The 22,674-nt window shown below is 42.3% G+C and overlaps 1 protein-coding gene across 1 annotated transcript; it reads right to left on the bottom strand.

Annotated features, from left to right (window-relative positions):
- Nucleotides 1–475: 475 nt before the first annotated feature.
- On the bottom strand, nucleotides 476–3,718 carry HMX3 (H6 family homeobox 3). The gene is made up of 2 exons (XM_037905552.2): nucleotides 2,879–3,718; nucleotides 476–2,512 (listed from the first exon to the last, which is right to left on the bottom strand). Exons 1-2 carry the CDS (start codon nucleotides 3,198–3,200, stop codon nucleotides 1,905–1,907), a joined length of 930 nt encoding a protein of 309 aa, XP_037761480.1. The 5' UTR covers nucleotides 3,201–3,718; the 3' UTR covers nucleotides 476–1,904.
- Nucleotides 3,719–22,674: the final 18,956 nt, after the last annotated feature.

Raw genomic sequence — 22,674 nt, forward strand, 5'->3', positions numbered from 1 at the left:
CTAAGCCTCCCGGGCTGGCCCTGGGTAGAGAAATGTCCTCTGTCCCGCTCTCTGATTATTATTTCAACCACAGGGAACCGGCCCTGGAAGTATCGCTGGGCAAGCTCCCTTTGATTCGAATGGGGTTCTCAAACCCCACCAGTTCCAGCAGTCACATACATCATCTCTGCCAGAAATACACCTTGCCGGGCTGAAGTTAAGAGGGAGCGGGTGCAGCTGGCACACTTCTGTTTTCTGGGAAGCTTTATGACTCCGGGAGGTACCCTGCCATCTACCATACCCCTTGCAAGGCCAATAAACAGCGGCAGACCGCTCCTAGTGCAGGCAGCCCGGAGCCTGACAGTATTTGTATAAAAGCTAAATTCGAAACCCCCTCCCCGTGATAACAACAGGGGAGTAAGCAAAGTGGTTGTTCATTTAGCAGAACAATGCGCCCTCTGTCTCCCCAGTTCCTGGAATGAGAGCCAGTGGGAGGGAGTGTGTGTGTGTGTGTCTAACAATAGGAGGAAATGGGGAAGGTTGGAAAGACACCTGTTCTGTCTCATTTTCCAAAGCCACACTTAAAAATGATAAGGAACGGGTTTTATTTATTTTTCCACCACAACATTCAGTTATAACAGTATTGGTTGTTTTAAAAAGAGGACCGATTCCTGGCAGAACTAGAGAGTCAACAAAAACAAACAAACAAAAAACCACCTTGGGATGATAGTAAACAATTGTCCTACAACAGGTGAGCAGACAGCAGGAAAGACAGAGAGAATGGAGGTGTCCACACAGCACTCGATTTCAGTCTATTAAAATCCACACACCCCATGGACTCTACAAGAAAACTGTACATAATAGCAAATAAGTTAACATTTTTCAAAGATTGATTGTCCTTCACTTAAAGCGCTCAGCACACTGAACCTCTTTTATTCATTTAATCAGGACTAGTGTTTATTCCCCCTCCTATCCCTCTCTTTTCACTTTCCTTCCTTCTTTTTAACTACATAAAGGAACGCAATTATACAATGAAAAAACCCCTTTTCTCACCATTAAAATAAAAGCAGTGCTTCAAGAATTGTCGTACAATATTGCACAGTTCAAAAGTACAATAGTTTTTGTTTGTATTTGTTTTACAAAAGAAAACAAAAGGGTACAGATTTTTTTAATGCTGCAATACCATTTGAATGAAAGAAAAAAGACCCCCAAGGACAATAATAATCCACAATCAATTGTTTTTAAATCTAAACAAATGGTAATAAATAAGGATCACCCAAAGTGAGTATATAATTAAGCATTTCCTTTTTGGCTGTGTTTCTTTCGAGTTGTAAAGTCCCATCACAGAAACCTAACGATACAAAACATGGAAAAGTGACCAGGCAAATTTGTACAAAGGTCTGGTTAAATTAAAAGCCACGGTTGGTGGAGTCTTTGAGTTGTAACAGAACCACGAGGATTAACAAGTTTGAGAAAGAAGGGAAGGCATGAAAGGAAAAGAAATTCCATTTTCCGTTAGCATTTGGCAAATATGGAGGAGTAAACCGTGATCATTTATTTATTGTTGTTTACAAAAATAAAACTAAAGCCACAGAGATCAGCGCAATATTTTGTTCACGTTTACAAAAGATGTAACAATTCTAGTGTTCTCTACAAGTTTCCACTTCAACTCTGGTTTTATTTTTAGGGTCTTTCCCCCGCCCTCCCCCCCCCCCCCCCCAAACTTCCTAACAACCACCCATTAAAAAAAGAGCATCAAATATTCGCTTGATGAAGTGCACAAATCATTTGAGTACTTACAAAAATTACTGATCATTTACAGCTGCTCCGTTTCCTCGGGCCTCTCTCCTGACCTAGAGGTTTGGTGATTTTTTAAAGCCACCCCCTCCCCACTGCGGCACCAGAAAGCTGAATGGGGTCAGTTCTCAGACGGGTCGCAGGAGCGGTACTGATGTGACTACCGGGTGGGAGTAGTAGACGGGGTGAGGGAATGTTAAGAGGGGCTGGCTGACGGGCACGTTGGCAGCCGAGGTGCCGTTCTCGGCGGTGGAGTTCTCATGGTAGAGGATAGGCACCCGCACTATTCTCTGGGCTGCAGCGTGGCTGAGATTGGCAGCCTCCAGCTCTGCGGCCAGCTGCCTTTTCCACTTGTTTCTTCTGTTCTGAAACCAGATCTTGACCTGGGTCTCTGTCAGGTGCAGAGATGCTGCCAACCCGGCCCGCTCCGAGCTGCTCAGGTACCTCTTCATGTCAAAGGTGGACTCCAGCTGGAACACCTGGCTCCGGGAGAAGACAGTGCGGGTCTTCTTCTTTCGGCAGGGCTTCTTCTCCGGGCTGTCTTCCCTGGCTTTCCAGTCCTCCCCGTTCTCCTCCTTCTTCACCTCCTCCGAGTCACTCTCCTCCAGAATGATCTCCTCGGGGCTTTTCGAGTCAAGCTCCTTGTGGTCCGGGTCAGCCTTGAGCAGGGGCTCCGGGGAGTCTCTGTCCGTGCCCGAGGCCGGGGAGGAGTCTCGCAGGAGAGATTTCTCTGCAGCTAAAGAAAACCAAAAACACACCGCACCTTTGTCACCATCCGCAAAGGCACCCAGGCCCTAGGAACACCAGCCTGATGCCTCCCTGCAAACTTAAGCCACAAAGGGCAAGGAAGAGACGCTTGTCTCACCACGGGGCCTCACTGGCACCTTCACCTCCCCCCAGAAAGGAGCCTGCTGGGGGCCACTGAACGATGCCGGGAAAGCAGTTACCAAACCATCCTGTTTTCAGGGGTAGCCGCGTGGGGAGAGCGAGCCCTCGCTCCTGCCCCGGGAGATGAGACACCCAGCTGGGCATCTCGGATCCGCTCGAGCGGAGTAGGAGAGACAGACAGACAGACAGACAGACAGACAGATTCATTCAGTACCTTCGGGCCTGGGCAGGTGGCCTCCCGCGGCGGTCAAGGTGTACGGGTACCACCAGGAGGCTGGGGACCGCTCTAGGTAGTGCGCTTGCAGGGCAAACCTCTGAGCCGGGATCTCAAAGCGGGGGAAGGTGAGGTCGCCCACCTGGGAGAGGGAGAAGCCGGCTCCATCCAGAGCCCCCTTGGCGGCCGGAGCGAAGAGCGCTCGGGGCTGCTTGGGAGGCGCCTTGTGGTGGTCCCCGTTGAGCAGGCTCTTGATGGAAAAAGGCGACTCCTTGGGCGGCGGCGGCTGGCTGCTGGGGGTCTCCTGTCCCGTCTCAGGCATCCTCCTCCCGGTCCCTGGCAGGGCAGCGGCGGCTCAGACCATAAACCACCCGCTAACGACACTCGAGCGGCAGCGGCAGCCGCCCAGGCGCTGGGCGCCCAATCCGGGCGGGGGTGGGGCGGGCGGCTGGGCGAGGACAGGAGGCAGCGCCTCCGCGCATGGGGCGGGAGGCTGGGGGGGGGGGCGGGGAGGGGGCTGCTCAGCCGCGGGACACTCAGACCCACAGAGCCCGGGATCGAGGGCTGATGCGGGGAGCAGGACCAGAGCCCGGCTGCTGCTGCGGCGGCGGCGGCTGCTGCTGCGTCAATCTGGCGCCGGATGCTAATGATGAAATCAAAATGTCATCCAAGTTAAATGCAGGGCGTGTACGGCGATTGGGCACGCACAATGGCAAACGGGAGTAGGCAGCAGCCAAGGGAGAGGGCTCCGCGCAGCCCCAGCCCCACGCAGCAGGAGCAGCAGCGGCGGTGGCAGCCTCCCCCCGCCCCCCTGCAGACTTGGTGCTTTGGCTTCGGGCTATAAGAGCTCGCCTGTTATTGGCTTTATATAGTCCAATTAGGCAGCAAATGAGGACAGGGCTATTAGCACAAAAGGATATTGGCTTTGCTAAAGCACCACGAGACGCGCAGGAGGCAAATGACACAGAGCTCACCGCTCATGCTGCAAACCACCCCCTCTCACTTCCTCCTTTCTCTTCCCTCTCCCCCATCTTCTCCTCCCCAGCTGCACAGGTCCCCCCGGGCTTGGAGATCTTTGGAGAACGCCGCTAGTGCGGGTAGGATTTGGGGTGGTTGGGGCAGGAGAGGGAGAGGCTCAGCTATGCATTGTCTCTCCTCCGAGAACCACCCCAAAGCCTCTCCGACTGGGAAGAGGGGCACGGATCGCCCGGGGCGGTCCGTGGTCATTCCCTGATAGAGATCATCAGAGGAACCAAGGCAGAAGGAAGATTAAACGTGAATCCAAACAACAATCTAGTCGGGCTGGTTGTCCCATAAACGTATAGCTCCCAAATAGATCGCTGACCAGCGACTCCAACATATACCCAGGAGCCGAGCTTCTACAGATCCCTGTCCCAAAAGTGTCACAGGAAGGTGATTCCCCGTTACGCGGAATGGGGACTATTGTGCGTTTCCACCCAACTTTGTACACGCGAATTTTAAAACGGTGTCCTCGACTCACCCAAAATACACTGACAAATTGACTTTTATCAATAGATCATCACGTTGTCTTTAGATTAACAAAAATCCTCCTTTCAGAAAAAGTATTGGATACAAGTCTATTATAGAGCTATGGCACTTATTATATTAACTATGTTATATTATTTCAGATAGATAGATAGATACTGAGCACGGCAACATGTTACATATAGGGCTAACAATGAGGGAAGCTGAAAAGTCTGTGGTTCTTGTAATACTGGTCATTTGTAACGTGTAGTTTGGTTTTAAAACACTTTTAACAAATATTTCAATTAAAGTATGATCTGGATTATATACTTTAAGGGTCCTATTTACAGATGATTATCAGTTTAATAGCAGACGCTACACTTTTCCCCTTACGAATATTTCCTAGCTACACGTATGTTCTAAAGTAGAACACAACAAAGTTTGGGACAGGTAGCGCTGTAACAAACCTATTGTCAATGTTTCTTCAGAACTAGGCTATTGTTCGCAATTAATTTTTTACAATGGGAGGAAAACCAGCAATGTTCACACGGCCAGTACTTTTCTGGAAGATCGCTTCTTGCGTTTATACGCCAAAACCAGCAGTTTTTTGTTGACACTTCACTTCAAATTTTGCACAATGAGCAGTAGCTTCTAACCTGCAGGGTCGAACATTATTTGTCATCTGTTTAAATAGTTCAAGTGGAAATGGCAACAAATAGATACGGAAGCTGATCTGGTAGAATCCGAAGTAAACCCCACAGCGTTTACTCCTTTGCTGGGCACTCTTACGAGTTCTTTTCTTTTTCCCCTTTGCTACCTTTGTGTTTGACTTGGCATCTACAACTGGCACTTTTTAAAAATGAAGACCAGATGAACTGCATTGTAGGTTTTTTATATGAATGGTTAATTTGGAGTGGGATTTTTAAGTTTACAAAATTTGCTGGCTTGATTTCCTATAAAAAGCCTCTGTTAAAATAACACCATTTAAAAGAACCCAATTTTATGTTGTGTTCAGGCATCTTCTGAGCATAGTTTTCTGCGGATTTTCATGAATCTCAGTTACATTCTAGCTTGTGTCCTGAAGAGGAAACTATATTTAAATGTTATACATTTAAGCATAGTTTCCTCTACAGGAATATCTGTCTCGATATTCTACGGATATGTAGGTTTTATGAACATACATAGACAATATTCATATAAATGATATTGCAATAATCTTTCCTGCAATTAGAAAGCAATTAGAAAGCTTCTGGACCTTGGAATCAATGATGCTATGCGTATTCTGAGAAACTCCAACAAAGTTTGCCCCACGTGTCCATTCGATTTCAAAATACTGACGTCACGTCATTCTGTAATCTTCTGTCCAGCAATAAAAGAATAAAATCATGATCTGTGTATAGTGACGTTTTTCAGAATAAAATACATCATTAATTGCACGGGTTGGATGCATTCAGCGCTAGTCCGGAGCTCTAGTCCACCAGAAAAAGTTGGACCTTTGATGCTTTTAGTGAAGAAGATTTTACCCTTACAGACTCAGAATCTGGAGCAGGGAATTACTGGACAGGTTGGTATTTTGCCCTCATAAGGATATTTGATGTAGTAAATCTAAGAAATGTAGACATTAAAACTATGTGTCAGGACACCTCTATTTTTGTATATACTTCCCCTTTAGATTAACCAGTTTATTTCTCAGGGTCTTTGCAGCATATACTGTGTGGTCCCCTATTTGCAAAGCGTGCAGCTCCTTCACTTTCATTCTATGATGTCGTCCTGATTGTCAAACTTTAACGTTGGTATCTAATCTAAACTAATCTCCTCCTGGGAGAACAGGTCAGAAGAAAGAGAAAAGCTGCAAGTTGTCTGTACAAATTATCTCAGCGTGTCGTCCTCGTTCCCCCCCCCTCCCCCCCCCCTCCCCCCGTCGCTCCGGACCAAATTCTCTCGCTTTAAATGATATTTCAAGCACTTCGGCTCAAGTGGAAAACACTTTTTTAAAAATTTTTTTTAAACAAAAGCCTTGAATGACTGTCCCAGTCCGGCTTCGTCTATCTCTAGCACAAAACTAAAGCGCATCGCGCCCTCTGTTGGCATTCCCCATATTTCGGTAGCAACTCCGGTGCGAGACACAGAACTGAAGCAAATCCATAGCTACTTTACAAGGCTGTAAGGGGGAAAATGTCCTTCTCCAAGATCCATCTTAATTCTATATTTGTAAAACCAGCACAAGGTTTGTGTACAGGGAACGGGAGAATTGCATCAGCACACGACTCTCTCATTTAAACTGAGCGTTTAAAAAAGACCTCAGCTAGAAGAGCACGACGCTGGGAGGAGGACATTGCTTTTAACGTCGTGAATTCGATCAGAAGGAAGAAAGCGCAGAGATCAAGACAGTTACAGTCCCGCCTTCAGTCGCATGGAATTGGCCCCTCTTTATAAAATATGGCTGGTTGAGCTGCGTTCAGAGGCATTGCAATTTCTGGCCTTGGTTCCTAACGGGAGTCGTCCTGTAAACATTATTTCATACTGTCAGAATAGGCCTCACGGCCGGAGTGCCAAGCCTGCAACGGCACAGCGGAATGAGAATTAGGAATAGGATGTGTGCCCTGAGCTGAAACAGGCCTTTCATCTGAAGAGGTAACGGGTTTGCGGCAAGGAGTGCCTTCATTTTCGCACGAGTTCTTTGAAAAGCCTTAACAATCCCTGATCATCAGTGACTTCTCCTAAGTGAGAGCAGGAAGTGAGAAGGGAGAGACAGAAAATACAGGTTGCATTGCAGGGGGGAACTCGTCCTGGTTCTTTCGCAGTATATGCCAGCATTGTGTGAAAGCAGATTAAAAAGGACGACACAGGGAATATCCATGCACGCAGAAGTGGGAGGTTGAAGGGAAGAATATGTAGGGAGAACTGCATGCATATAGAGCAGGCAGCTTGAAGGGAGGGTATGTAGAAGGATATACATATATGCAAAGTGTAGGCATAAACTGTGAATGGGAAATACAGTGTAGACAAAAACATATTGTACAATCAGAATGTGGATCAAGATTAATAAGGGGAAACAAATACTTAATTTTAAAAAGAACTAAATCAAATTCTCTATCAGTGTTGTTTATCATACGGGATATGCCAATCTTATGTAGGAAATAGGGGCCGACTGTCTACTTAAAGGCCAGGCTGTCTCTGCTCTCACCGGCAGGCAGCATGCACCGGGTTTCTCTTTGTCTGTCTTTTCCCAGCATGGGTATCAGAACACAGCAACTGGCTAGCTTGTAGGCTGCCAAGCAGCCCCGTCAGTGAACCATACTCTTGTCTCAGAGCGCCTAGATGCCATGGTGATGGGTGCATGAAAATAGATGACCAAATAGAGCTAAAGCAGGTGTTGGGTTTGGGGGGGTGTCAGGCCGCTGAACGATGCGGTGGGAGAGGCTTGCCACTTGACTTCATCAAGAGGTAGAGCACACGTCTGCTTATGGCCTGAGCCACCCAACCATTGGGACCAGATTCTGGGCCCTGCATTTTCCATTCTACTTGAAAGATTCATTAAGCACAGAATAGTATCGATGTTGCCCAAGCTGCCGCGGAAAGAATTACCCATGTGGGTTTTAGACTGGTAATCTGATATAGTTCTCAATTCACAACTGAATCCACAATGTGGATTAACATTCTGAAGGAAAAACTAAATACAAAGTATCCCACCCACTTAAACCAAGTACAATTCTGAAAATCTGAAATAAATGCGAGCACCTATAATGAACATCTGGTCTGGCATATAAGAAGAGGAAAATCAAATTTTCAGCTGTAGATTCAAGAATGGGATGGGGGAAGAGGAAGATCTTTCTTTAAACGATTCAGTGACTCCAAAATGTAAAATTCCTTTCCCTGGGTCCTTACATTTTAAAAACTAATCTGGCTCATTCTGAATCTAGCTCTCATTGAAAGTACATGGAACAAACAGGTATAACCTTCCTTTGACAATAAGGAGCTGTCCAGCAATGTGAGTTTTTTAAGCAAACTCTTGTAGCCAGGGACATCCTGAGGATTTATGTCACTCCCCGGAAAATTTGGGGTCTATAAAAGCACGAATGGATTACACTGATCCAGCAATGTAATCTTTTCATCTGCGACAGCTACAATCTCGAACAGATATTCTTCAATTTATGTAACTTTTTTCAGACCATGATGAGTGTTAGAACAGAATGGGAATTGCTCAGACAGCATGTTGCAATAAATGCTGCTCTGGTATTACTGAGTTATGTGCTTGTAACAATCATGATAGGGATAGAACTAGAGACAAATTTAAATATCCAATTTAGGGGGTTGCACCGTCGCCCATCACGGTAGTATCTGAATGGCTTCCTCATTCATTAGACTGGAACTAATGAAGTCCCCAGTGAAAATGTATATTACATTTCTTGGTCACCTATATATTATATAGTTTGGCCCCTGTAGTTTCACTATAGTTACAAAGTCCTGCAAATAAATGACTGCATTCAGAAACAGTCCCAAGATAGATACAGAAATGACTAAGCTGAGAGGCATATCTGCGGAGGGAGAGGGGAAGGGGATGCCAGCAATTGGCATTAGTAGTTTATGAGCATCTTCTGTGCACATAGGCATCTTTTTCACTTAAAGGAAGCCTGCGGAAGGGGAGGGCGGACGACTATACAGGCTTATGCCCCCCCCCCTTTTTTTGTTTCTTTGGGAAGGAAGCCTGGAAAGTGGGCTGTTTTCCCCCTTCTGCGTGCTTTTCACTTTAGAAATCAAGTCTGATCTCCCCTGTGTTGCTGGCAGTGTCTCTCAGATGACTAAAAATGTGGATTGGGTGCTCTCTCTGCTCTTAATTGAAAGGGCAGAGGTGCTAAATCCGTAACAAAGGCTCCCTCTTCCTCAGTGTTTGAGTTAAACAAGTTTTAAAACTCCCCATCCAAAAGAGCGTTTTAACAGGCTGTACTAAAAGGACACCCCTTCTTATTCAGTCTTTACTCCCTTGGTATCCGTGACATAATTTTACTAGTTCTCCAGTTGTCCATGAAGTCTTCCAGGGTAGATGAGACCTGAATTACTAATGTAAAAAACAGGGGGACAGACTCCTCTGTTGTTGTCGAAAGAAACCTTGATCTTGCAGTCCTCTTTTATATATCATAAAGAAGCAAAAAAAAAAAAATACATCTCCATCCTTTTTATTCTTTTCCCATTTCAGGTCTCTTTTGTTATCAGGCTAAGGGAACACACAGTTCTTATTTTTACATCCATCACAACAGGATGTGGGCACAATGGACCGCATCGTCAGCCAGTGTAAATCAGGGTAGCTCCATGCCTCACCTATTTTTGTTTATTTAATTTGTGTTTCTAGAACTGGGTTGTTATCATTGTGTTTTAAATACATAATAATCATTTCATTAATGTTTCCATTCAAAATTAATTGGCTAATCTACACATGAATCACTTGTGTAACTGTGATGTTTGCAATAGATGCTTGATGTGATTTAGAGTAATTGCTTATTTTTAGGTTTAGCCTTGTGTTATACTGCAAAGTGATTTATCTGATGGTTTGTCTTACCCAAATACATTCTCTTTTTTGTGGGTTTTTTTGTTGGTTCATTTGTTTGTTTTTGCAATTTTATTTTTATAAAGAAACATTTCTGTAGAGCCATGGAACATGTTTGCACCATGTAATTTTGAGATTACATGTTATATCATCTTTGCTCTATGATGCAGTACTATAAGCCATACCAACTTTATATGTTTGGAGAATTATCAGCTGCAAGATATTCTGGGTTAGTCTATTCAGGTTCTTGTACCACTCTCACCACCACAGTATCTGAGCATCTTCAAGAAGTGAATTAAGTGATCTGACAAACAGAGAGTTTGCTCTTTCTCTCATCCTCTCCACAGGATGTGTGTGTGCAGTAGAATATTTTGAAAGTTATTTTGTTTGTTATAAAAGGGCCCATGCTGCTTTGTGTTTCTATTAGAGAAAGCAAGTTGGAAGAGTGCAATTTAGACTTGGAGACTTCTTAGCTCCTGTGGGAGTTAGTTCCCCTACAGACAAGCTTTGCCTTTGCGGTAGAAAGTTCTGTTTGTCAGAGGAATAGAGTTGTTAACCACGGGCCCTGCCCCAGACCACTTACTGCAGAAGCACAACACCTTGCAGTAAGAGTTGTAGGATTAGGCTGGACCACACCTGCATTTAACATTCTAGTGCACCTGCCCAGCAGTCTGATATAGCAAGGTATTTAAGCACATGGCTAACTTTAAACAGGTGCTTAAAGTAATGGAGTGCTTAAGTACTTTGTTGAATTGGGGCCTACTTGGATGGCAACATGTCTGTGCAGAGACAGAAGAAAAGGGACCAGGAACACAGAGAACACTTTGTCTCTGTGTAAATTATTCCTCCAGCATGGGCAGACTAAATTCAACGTTCACCAGTCATCTATAATGGATACTTCCACCGTCAGACACATTTTAAGGCTGCCTCTTTCCTTATTTTATCTGAGCAGCAAAACCCCCTTCCTTAAACCAAAGATGGATCAGTGCAGGCTTTAAACCACCACCAAAGTCTAGGGTGTTTTATGATATAAACATTACAAATGGTAGCTCTTATTCATTCATTGCAAATTGTTAAATAATTACAGGGGGTATTTTAAATTTCAGTTATATACAAAATCTTCTGTATTTGTCAGTTACTCAATTGTTTCCTTTGTAATATCCAACTGGAATCAAATGTCAATTACAAACAAAAGGAAAACAACTTTAATTTCAATTGGAATGTTTGATGGTATAGAATAGTTTAAAGAGTTCATCAGCATGAGTTTGGGATGGATGCATTACTCACGAGTGTAGAGAAATGAGTAAGTAATTTTGGACATCCCACTCCGCTATGATTTGTTCTGTGCTTATGCAACAGAAGGCATGGGAAAGCTATTTTAAGAATGCTTTAAAGAGTTTTAAATTCTTATGTTGTTTAACTTTTTCTCGTATTCCTTCATCAATAAAGCCAAGTGCCTTCATCACTAGGAGTCACAATGTCAAGGGCTCAGAAGGAGAGAAAAATTAAAAGTAGCAAATATAAAACACCTCCAAAAATGATCTAAAATAACCTTTCTATCCCTACAAATGGAACGACTTTACAAGTGTCATGTCTCAGGCCTTTCCAGGACCTGAAGCGAGCCACTGGCAGGCTAACAGCTCTCCTTCAAAATAGGATAAAGTTCTCATTTCTAGCCCTGTGGGGCTGTGAGAAAACAGACATTTTAATTTCCGACACTTTTGTTTATGGAACCTGGGCTGAACCTGACCTGTGCTGGCCTTCAGGATGGGGTAATTTTTGAAGGAAGGAGAAAACATTTCTAGGTGGGTTTATTATTGTAAAATGCCATCTGTCTGAAGCTGCTCTGTGGTTTGGAGTGTGACACTAAGTCCAGGGAAAAGAGATTAGTAGGCATGTCATATGGTCTGAGCGTATTATGCATAATATTGCACAGGTATGAGGAGGTAATATTATGTCAAACTTATTACAAACCTGCACAGCTATCCCCTCCCCATGAATGGATGACACTAGTCTATTTCCTATATTTACAGTACTATACTGTGTAGTAGTAAAAGTTTATAAAATAAGCAACCATCAACCCAGATATTAAAACCCCGTGAAATCTACAGTCAATTTATATCAAGCACTCTACCCAATCAACAACTTAGAAAGTTGTTTCCTTCACTTTGCCCCATTAAACATGTATCCATCATCCTTCGCAATCAGAAGCAAACTCACAGACCTGTATTGCAGGAGGAGCAAATGTTGGCTAAAGATGCTGGGGCAAAACCTGGTCTTATGAAAACTGTAATGGGATCTTTGCTATCCATGTAAAACAGAAAGGACCTAACCTCTCAAAGTCTCATCCAAATGACCCACATGAAGTAAACTTCATGGAAACTCAATTCAGCTGTTTCAGAAGGTTGAAGAGTTGAATCATCCCTGCTGATTTTGGAACCTGTGGTTCTTGAGACCCAGCATTCTGAGCTGATGCTTATGACACCAAGCCAAAACCTCCTGAATAACATATATAAGTGATGAAAAAGCAATACAAATTATGCTAACATCCATTATGGTATAATATGGAGAAGAAAATTTCTACATTGTCACAAATAGTTAACTTCTTAGGCATACTGGGACCAGACCTGTGCTGAGCACATTCTAGGAGCTGCAGAGAACCTGAAGTCAACAAGAGATATAGAACCTCTCCGGTATCCTTTAACTCCCTTCCAAAGGAGAGTGGTGTCCAAACATTTTACTGAACTGACTGGAAAAAACAATTGGTATAATCCACACTTCACCACTTGTATAGTCAAGACCCAGACAAATATAGATTATTTATGTGCAACTCAATGAGAACAGAATAGATAATATATGTGTGTACAGCAGCTAAATTATCTGCAGTTTTAGGAGTTCCTAAATAATCATTGATTTAAAAGCTGTTATGGTCCATTGAGTCAAAAATCAGTTTCTTAAAAAGACTCTCGCATTAGATTTATATCATAGACCCTGGCAATTCCACAAGCGCTGTTATAGATATCAGCTAAATATTGCACTTTATGGAAAGATACTAAGATAACCCTACCCCTTCTTGGAACTTTGGGATAAATGGACTCTGAATAGGAACAAGCCCGGTCTGGGGTTACCAAAACCAAAAAATAACTTGTGGTTTTGCAACATAAGCTAATTGTGCCCATATTTCATATATAGATAGCAGCTTCCATCCAATGATCTCACTGTGCCTTCCAAATATAAAGGGCTCTGTCATGCTTTTAAGCCCCAGTACTTCTATGCAGAGGAAGGCTGCTCCAGCAGGAGCAATGGTAAGCCCTGTGCCTCAGGCAGGTGCAATGTTTCCTGGAATTTCAAGAAGCCCAGGAAGAATTCATTTCATAGGGTGCAGTGTTCATTCCCTTCCTCCGTCTCTTCCCATAATTACTGGCTTTTTTGGCTGGTGCTGCAATAGACCAAGGCTCTCCAATGTATTTTGCAGAGGTAATAAGATCACACTGTCCTTATACTCTTCTGAGAGTAGGAACTCACCCAAGCCTGGGTTCTCCACCAGGACAAATAGCCAGGGAAGTTCTATATGTCTCCTCCCCGATTAAACACCCACTTAGGGCTGAGTACAGTCTAGCTCTAATTAATTTAGCTTCTTATCCCCCCCTGTAGGTAGGTATTCATATCCCCATTTTACAGATGAAGTAACTGAGGCACAGAGAGGTGCATTGTCAAGGTCACCTAGGAAGCCCATGATTGAGCCTGTAAGATTGCCCATTCCTCCAAAACTAAATTCAAAACCTCTAAGTTTGTCCCTCTCTGCTAACAGTGTACTTAGATAAGTGTTCATTGTTATACATTTTGTACATATATATGGAAGACTTTTTAAAAAATTGTATGTTCTAGCTGAGCATTCTGAAAAACACCTTGGAAATTCTCCAACAATAAACTCAATTAAAATAACATCACCAATTTGCCTTAAACCCACACCTGCCAGGAAAGTTAAAGCTAAACTGGCAAATAAACTATCTTTAATTCATCACCTCATGCCTGCTTATCACAACAGATTGGATCCTTTCCCAGGGATCTCTGAACAAGGATGGATATTTCATATGCTGGGCCAAATGCTGCTCCTGCCTCATTATCTGCAGAGGGCCTTTTGAACTGGTGTGGTCCTATGTTCAGGGAGGTGGACGTGGGGTTATGCAGGCAGGGTGTAGGGATGGGGCATGGTTGGGCCAGTGGAGAGTCATGGAGAGACTGGAGGATCCACCGCTATAGAAATCCTCCATTTACACATATACATAGCTTCATTAGGGGCTGCTGTAACCTTCGTGGAGCAGCCATGCAATGGTTCCATGAAACACCTGTTAACCTGCATGCATGTGCCCAATGCCCATCTCAGCTTTGCAGCCTGGGATCTGGGCTTAGAATTTGCTCCTCTCTGAGAAATGATATGAGGCTACAAGAAGGCTAGTTACAGAATCAAGGACTTTCCATCTTAGATCTGGATATTCCAGTTTATCCTCGGTTTAAGACCATCCATGAGTAACGTTGGAAGAATGGGTAAATAGGGACCGTGTACGATTGAACGACATGTTCATATTAGCAGACAAGGAGAATTAAAGTTTCATTCACTATTGTGAAAGGCAACAAGTGACATGATTATGACTTAGCATGTACATGAAATGTGATACTAATACACACTACAGTTTATTTACAATGGAACACAATTAACAAAATAATATGAACAATGTTGCACATTATATGTTCAAAGCCCTGTACAAATGATAACTAATTCATCCTCAACACCCTACAGATATGTATTCTTATAATATGTTGTTATCCCCATTTTATAGATGGGGAAACTGAGTCCCAGAAAGACTAAGGGACTTGCACAATGCCTTTACTGCAAGTTATAGCAGAGCTAGGAGTATTAAGCAAATCATATAGATCACCTTGCTCCTTATATAATTCAGTCAGAAAAATAGTACATTGCACACATCAAGATATAGTGAAGAGTTCATTATGCTTGGCAACTTTGCTATGCTTGAGAGCTGCAAAGGAATGAAGGATATACAGACTACTCTGGAAGAATCCAGGGCAAATGTTCAGACATCTCCAATGCCTTTTCCATTTTATTCATCAGATATAACACTTAATATTTGCCACTAATATCTTACTCATGAGCTTTATTGCAAGTTGTAACCAAAGCAGAATCTGCTTCATAGTCAGTTCATTTAATTGAAAGTAAGGCCTTTGGGCAGTTCCTTCACATTAGGGACAGATATTGACTGAACAACTGTACAAAAATTCTCATGAGGAAGAAATTTCAATCAAACAGAGATGATAAGATACTTACTGTTTAGCTATAGAATGTTAGAGCTTTTTGTTGCAAGGCTGATTTTTTTTTAATAATTCAAGTAAAATGATCAGGGATTGCAGAACACTGCTCAAAATTTCTGGATGTCATACTGTCCTGCACATTCATAAATAAGATTTGAAATGATACTATATTGATCAGAATGCTTTGAGGCAGTATTATAGAGAGCAAATTATTGGTAGCTCTGAATTTTCATAAGACAGATATAATGAGATGGCAAACTATGAATACAATGCTCAGGTGGCAACCATATCTAAGGAAGCTTGAGAGATATCTGGCCTTGTTAACAAAAACATCTATTTGTGAGAAGGACTTAACCCTACATTTTATAGGTGACTATTCTAGCTAACTGACTTCAGTTGGGTTCTATGGAACTGTGTCTAAAAACTAGGTTTCAACATACGCTCCCCTGGATGAGCCAGAAATTCCCGACGTATTTGCCTTAGGGCTTAAACATGCTCCACTGAAGTCGATGTCAAAGTCACAATGCTTTCAGTCACAGCAAAATTGGTCTTCCCATTGTGTTGCCAACTTTGCCTAGAATTTATCTCACGCTTCCTCAAAAAAGCTACTCTGAATGGCATAAAGAAAAGGAGTACTTGTGGCACCTTAGAGACTAACCAATTTATTTGAGCATAAGCTTTCGTGAGCTACAGCTTATGCTCAAATAAATTGGTTAGTCTCTAAGGTGCCACAAGTACTCCTTTTCTTTTTGCGAATACAGACTAACACGGCTGTTACTCTGAAACCTGAATGGCATGGATCCTGTTTTCAGCACTTTGGACAGCGACACAGGCACTCCATCTCTGATCTGCCCCACTGAATTTGTTTGTGTGTCTGTGTAAGAGTTCATAGATATACATATACACAGGGGCAAATGCCTCCAGAACAAACTAGATTTTAGCGATGTGATTCCTGGTGCAGATTTCTAATCCATATTCCTATGTTCTGCACAAAGTCTATCTGCTGAAATCTCACTAATATCAATGGAAGTTCAGGGGGAGACTTTCAAAGGAATAAATGTGAGTTAGGTACCCAACTTAATGCACAGAATACACAGTAGAGATCAGCACTGTAAAGACCAGAATTTTGTCTGTGATTTCATGTTTTATTGTCTTTGCCCCACTCCTGCAACACTTGTGCTCACAGACCTGTAATTGACTTCAGTGGCAGTCACATGTATGCATGGGCTGCAGGATCAGGTCCTCTGTGTGCTTGTATGAGCAAAGTATTAAAATGCTTTTGTCCCTTGGGTCAAAACTAAGAATTAGAAATGTGATGGTGTTATAAATTTCTCAGACATGAAAATAATTAAGTAGTCACATCTGAGTATACAGTCTAAGATTACAGACTAAAAACAAGGTTTTGTGTTAGTTGTGCCCTCCAATACTTCAGACAAAGTTCAAGAAAATTATAGCTTGGTTTATTTTAATATCAGAGAATTTTATAAGAAGACATGGACATTGTTTCCCTTTCCACCAGAGTGACTCACTGCCCTGTGTATTCTACAGCAAGTATTTTTGTTCTTCTTAGAGATAGACCAAAGTTTATACAATATGTGTAACTTTGAGGAGATAGAAAAGACATTGACAATATTAACTGTTTCATAAATACTATCAGATAGGAATTGTTTTTTATTGCTTGGTTTAAACCTTGTTATTGAAAAACCAATAACTTGCCATTTATTTATACTTTTCTTGGCATACAAGCCAGATATATTATCACAAGTGAAGCTAATAAACGATTACAGGCATCACTCTTTTCACTCAACTTTCAGGCCTGGCCTCTTTTTCAAAAGAAAGTGCAATTTATCATTGGAGTGTTATAATTGTTCTATCTGGCTGTAAAAATCGGTAAAGGACTAGTAATTACAAAAAGCCAGAGAGCAATCCACTGTTACTCCCATTGGTGAACAGCTATTCACACAAGTAACCCTATTAACTTCAGCGGGATCCCATGCATCGGTAACTGCTCACCCATGGGGGTTAAGGGGGAATCACAAGATAGCTTCCAAAGTATTCAATGTAATATCAATTGAAAATGACTAGAGAGACAGGAAGCCACCATCTTGCTTAATGGCTGCCAGATCATAGGGCATATTCTATCTGTGACTTGTGAGCAAAACCTCCTTTGACCTCAACAGCAATTGTGCACAAAAGAACAAAGGGCCCATTTGTGATACCCTTATTCACACCCTTAGACCAGAAGCAGTCCCACTGAGATCAGTGAAGTTACTTGTGGAGTGAGGTAGTACTCAATGTTAGGATATCTCAGTCTGCCCCAAAAGTAGTGTATGACTCACAGTTTGAGATAAAGGAAATGTTGCTCAGTATCTGAATTAGGGACCTGATCCTAAGCCCACTGAAGCGAGTAGGAGTCTTTCCAATTAATGCAGTGGGCTTTGAATCGGTATTTTTGTGCACAAGCAATGGCAGGATACATCCCTAATTAATGCCTCAGGTAATCTGTTTTGATTATAAGCATTTATTTATCTCAGAAAAAATGGATGCCAAAATCTAGAATGCAATGTAAGCCAAGATATGTAGGCTCCTTTGGTGTCACTCGATAAAGTACTTTTACAGTGCTCCATTTGGTGTTACATGTAAAAAATACTAGAGCATTATGCTCCCATACATTTTAAATAAGAGCTTCAACATTATGCTGTCCATTTAAAATAATTTTACTAAAATGGGCAGAAAAGTGATGCTGTAAAAGTTGAGATCTTGAATGCAGGCAGGGCAATAAAGAAAGGGGGAAAATGTGGCTATTCTTTAAAATTCATGGAAATAGTGGCAAGATGGTTCTGTGCTACCCTCTTCATTAAGGATGACTCCAATGCCGTCTTGGGTCAGTGCCAAATAATTGCAAAACATCCAGCAACCCCAAAAACATGCCTAGTAGGAGTCTCCGATTTTGCCTTGATCTGGGCACAGAATACGTGCAGAATATTCACTAATGTCCTGACCCTGCCAGCTGTTCTGCATGTCCAGCCCTGGGTGATTTCAGTGGGGCTCTGTGAAGACATAGGGGTCTGTTTGTGTAGAACAGCTCACAGAACTGGTCTCTAAGCATGAAATAATCCCTGTGCAGGGGACCCACACTGGACCATCAATTAATGACCCTTTCCCTATTTGCCTCTTGCTCAGGAACTAAGGAGGATCAGGCAGTGCTTAGTTTTTTTATTTTTATATTTATTTTATATATTGAGTTGCTGCAGCTGCAATTAAGAGTAAATCAGTAACATTCAACTTAGTTAACATGCTTTGTTTCCTGCTTTTATTTCAGGGCATGTTGTAGGGATTCCCAAAATGTGTGGGAAGGATGCAGAAGGGGAAATGGGTTGTGCAAGGAGCAGCTGTTGAGGCACAGGAGCAGCAGGCAGCAAAACCAAGGGTCAATCTGATTGTCCTGTTACAAAGTCTTGTGCAATGTACATGCTCAGAGCCTACCTGCGCAGCTCTTGCACTCATCCTCAATGGGCTTGATGTTCAGCCTGCCTTCACCATTCATAAGCCTTTGGAAAATCCCACCGTTTAGTGTTTGCCTGAAGGTGCACTGGATGGTGGCAACTGCTTCTTTGAAAATTCAGCCCTGTAAGGAAAGTTGGTAAACTTGTAACTAATATATTAAGGACCAAATTGGAAAGACTCCATTGACTTCAGTGGGCACTAGATCAGGCCCTAAAGGAATAGCATCCAACAAAATAGTGCATTTTCAACAGAGTCATACTTCTTTTCCACTTTAATCCCAATACTGCAGCAATAAATGCCATTAAAACTATTGCCATCAACTCATATATACCAGTTACATTGGGGGGGGGGGGTCTATACAGAATGCTATTTAAATTGTAAGCTCTTTGGGGGCAGGGACCATCTACTACTCTGTGTTTGTACAGCACCTAGCACAATGGGACCCTACTCTTGGTTACCAGTGGGGCACTGCCATAATAAACATCATGATGATGATTATACAATCATAATAATGACGATGCAAGCAAGAATTCCTTTTCATCTATCAATATAAAAACAAATGTGACAAACAATGGTCTCCATTTAGAAGCATTTTTCTTATCAGGTCATATTTATCTCATCACTATATTACAGCCTAGGAACAGCAAAATGTATGCAATTAACTGCAACAAGGACATTATTGCAATATCCTTTGCTTATCACTACAACTGTAGAAAGCTTTAACTGGGTAGATCCAATCTGAAATACCGAAACAAAATTCCATTTACCTGTAATGCTTCTGTTTGCCTTTACTCCCCACCAATTTTAATGATTCACAATTAAATAAAAGCACCCCCCCATTCACAATATCTCCCTGCTCATCACCCCTCTATGACCACAGTTTTAATTTTGCACTATTACATTTTCATGGTAGCAGATTGTTATGTCAGTTGGCAGGATTATGAGTCATCATGTACTGTAGGAAGTAATGATCATCCAAAAAGCAAACGGAGATGGGTAGTGAAGGAGAAATCACTTATGCAAATAGAAATATTTTCAATAATGATCAACAGCGTGAGAAGGAACATAGAAAAATTACATTATACAGATGAGCTTCATTTTAAAAATGTTCCCTAACTGCTAAAGAGTTTCCCATCGTCATTTTCCCCCCTTTAAACTCTGTCATTTGTACAGCCTATTAACCTTTAACTTTATGACTGTTCTAACCTGAAATACTGGCAGCATTTAAGTCTGAGAATACTAGAGCCCTGCCTTCTTGGTTGGCAACAGAGGTGAAGCACTTTCTTTTGAATCCATCATTTTTAATATCAGTCATATACACACAGCATCAGGGAGACTATTTTTAGACTCACATGCTGATGTTATTTATAATAAATGCAGTACTGATTCCAATCATCTCTCTTCAGTAGACTTAGGAATTTCCCTCCTGCCTCCCATTGTAACCTTATATTTCTACTTAAATATAGTAGGGAAAATCAAATTAAATTACTTCTGTAATAAAAGTTCCACTTTTCCTAAAAAGACGACATTTTATTAATTATTTGTATTATGGGTAACACTGGAGACTCCATCCAAGATCGGGGCCCCATAGTGCATACATATACTGTACACACATATAGTAAGAAACAGTCCTTGCCCTGAAGAGCTTACAACCTAAATGGACAACAGAGACAAAGCACAGGAGAAGAAATAGAGAAAGAGTGACTTACCCAAGGACACACAGCAGGTCACTAGAAGAGCTGGGAATAGAAGGCAGGTCTCTTAAGTCCCAGTACTCTATCCACTAGACCAGTGGTTCTCAAACTTTTTTTTCCCCATGGACCACTTGAAAATTGCTGAGGGTCTCGGCGGACCACTTAATGATCTTTCAAAATGTTATTTGTACCATTAGCTAACTACTGTAAAGCGCTTTGGATAAAAACGCGATACAAAAAAACCCCATAATAATATTTTTTCTTACAAATAAAAGCAAACAACTCATATTTTAATATCAGCAGTCTTGCCTTTCTAATGTGATGGATGTGCCCTCTCTCCTGCGCCGCGTTTCAGCCTCTAAGCTGGGGCGGGGAAGGAGGGCCATCTCTCCCTGGCAGCCGCAGCCCTGGAGCTGGGGAAAGTCACCTCTTTCTCTGGCCGCGATAGCCCTGCATGTCCCAAATTCCCCCCACCCCCTCTTCTCACCCCACTTCCCCCTACCCCCTATTCCCCGCAAGGCCACCACCTCACCTTAAATGTGCCTCTTCTCCAGGGTCCAGGCACCTAATTATTGGAGCCACGTCTGCAAATGTGGTGGAGCGGCTGCTGCAGCAGGAGGAATTCTGGCTGACTTTCGAGTGGCATATCTCTCCAAGTGCAAACGCAAGAACCTAGACCTTTATCTTTGCAAAGGACTAAGGCCTTTTTGGTTTTTTAGATGTTTCTACTAAAGTATCATGCAGTTTCACTTCCTAAAATTCTCTTACTACCTACAGATTTTTAAGTTATAAGTCACACAATGGTGATAGACAGAATCCCTTCCTCCAGACCACCAGGCGTTATAATTACCTGCTCCCTACTAACTCTTCCTGATGAAGGGTTGCCCTCTTATAGAAACTTTTTTTCTCACCAGGCCTTTCTGAGGGCTGGCTCTTTAAAGCTGGCAGAGCCAAGAGGCTGCAGCTTTAAAGTGAGAACTCTTCAAGTGGAAGCTGCTGGATGCAGCTTCTTTTCTTTTAAATGGTAAGTACCTGCTATATTTTCCCTTTCTCGATGGCAAACAAATGGCACATTCACACAACACATACATCCATACGTCAATATTCTGTACTATGAACTGTGTGATGTGGATACATCATCTCACTGATATCAATTGGATTCTAAGTACAGATATATTCATTTTATAAGATATATAGTGAATATATACAGGATAATCAATCAGATGTAACAGTCAAGACTGGATGTGAACGGGAAGTATACCACATCAGTATTTTAGGTCTGGTTTCTACTGGTGTAACTTCATTTACTCCAGTGAACTTACTCCTGATGTATACATTGGTAGCACAGAATCAGGCCCATAGTATTTTTACTATGCACAAGTCTAGCAAGTGTAATAGTGGGTCATTGTGGAATACAACACTGACAACAGCACAGCTATGTAATGGCTACAAAAGAACAAGCATACGCCAGACAATTTCTACTGTATTCATTTATTTATTTTTGTGTGTCACTATTAGTGAAGACTTTTGTGCTGTTTGGATCTGCTTTAGGATTAGATTGGGGTTCAGAGTTCCTATCCAAGGGTAAACCAGCATTAATGTGTATTTGGAGTTGATGGTATTAAACTTGTGCAAATTATTCTTCTGAGATTTCATCCCTAAGTTAGGCCAGCTGGAATGATGGAAATCTCATAAGATCACCTGTTCTCTTGAAAGTTCTGTGGCACCCAAAACAGATCCAGAAAACTGGCTTTTTTTCCCCTGTGTTGCACCTGGCCCAGAACCAGGCTTCAGGTTGGATGTTCTGGCTCTGGACCATATCTAATTAGCATAAATAAAGGGCAATAGGTGCACGCCATTTTAGGGATTTGACCAAAGCCCACCCAAACAAGGAAACACAGAATGAAGGTTGCCATTTCTTCCGTAGTTGTGCCCTGTGTATTGCAGTGCTCTGGGACTCTGATTCAGCAGTCAAGGACCAGCTTTAGAAAAGTATTTAGGCACCTAAATGCAGATAGACAAATAAGGGATTTTCAAAAGCACCCAAGTTAGTAGGTAACTAACTCCCATTGATTTGGGAGTTAGGTGGCTAACCTGCTTATCCTACTAGGTGTCTACTGCACCTAAACAGACTTCTAACTTTGGCTCCAACACTTAGGCACATGTTTAATTTAAGCATATTCTGAAATAAGCATATGTTTAAAATTTAGCATGTTTAATTGCTTTGTTGAATAACA

This window comes from Chelonia mydas, chromosome 7 (assembly GCF_015237465.2).
Source record: "Chelonia mydas isolate rCheMyd1 chromosome 7, rCheMyd1.pri.v2, whole genome shotgun sequence".
Lineage (NCBI taxonomy): Eukaryota > Metazoa > Chordata > Testudines > Cheloniidae > Chelonia > Chelonia mydas.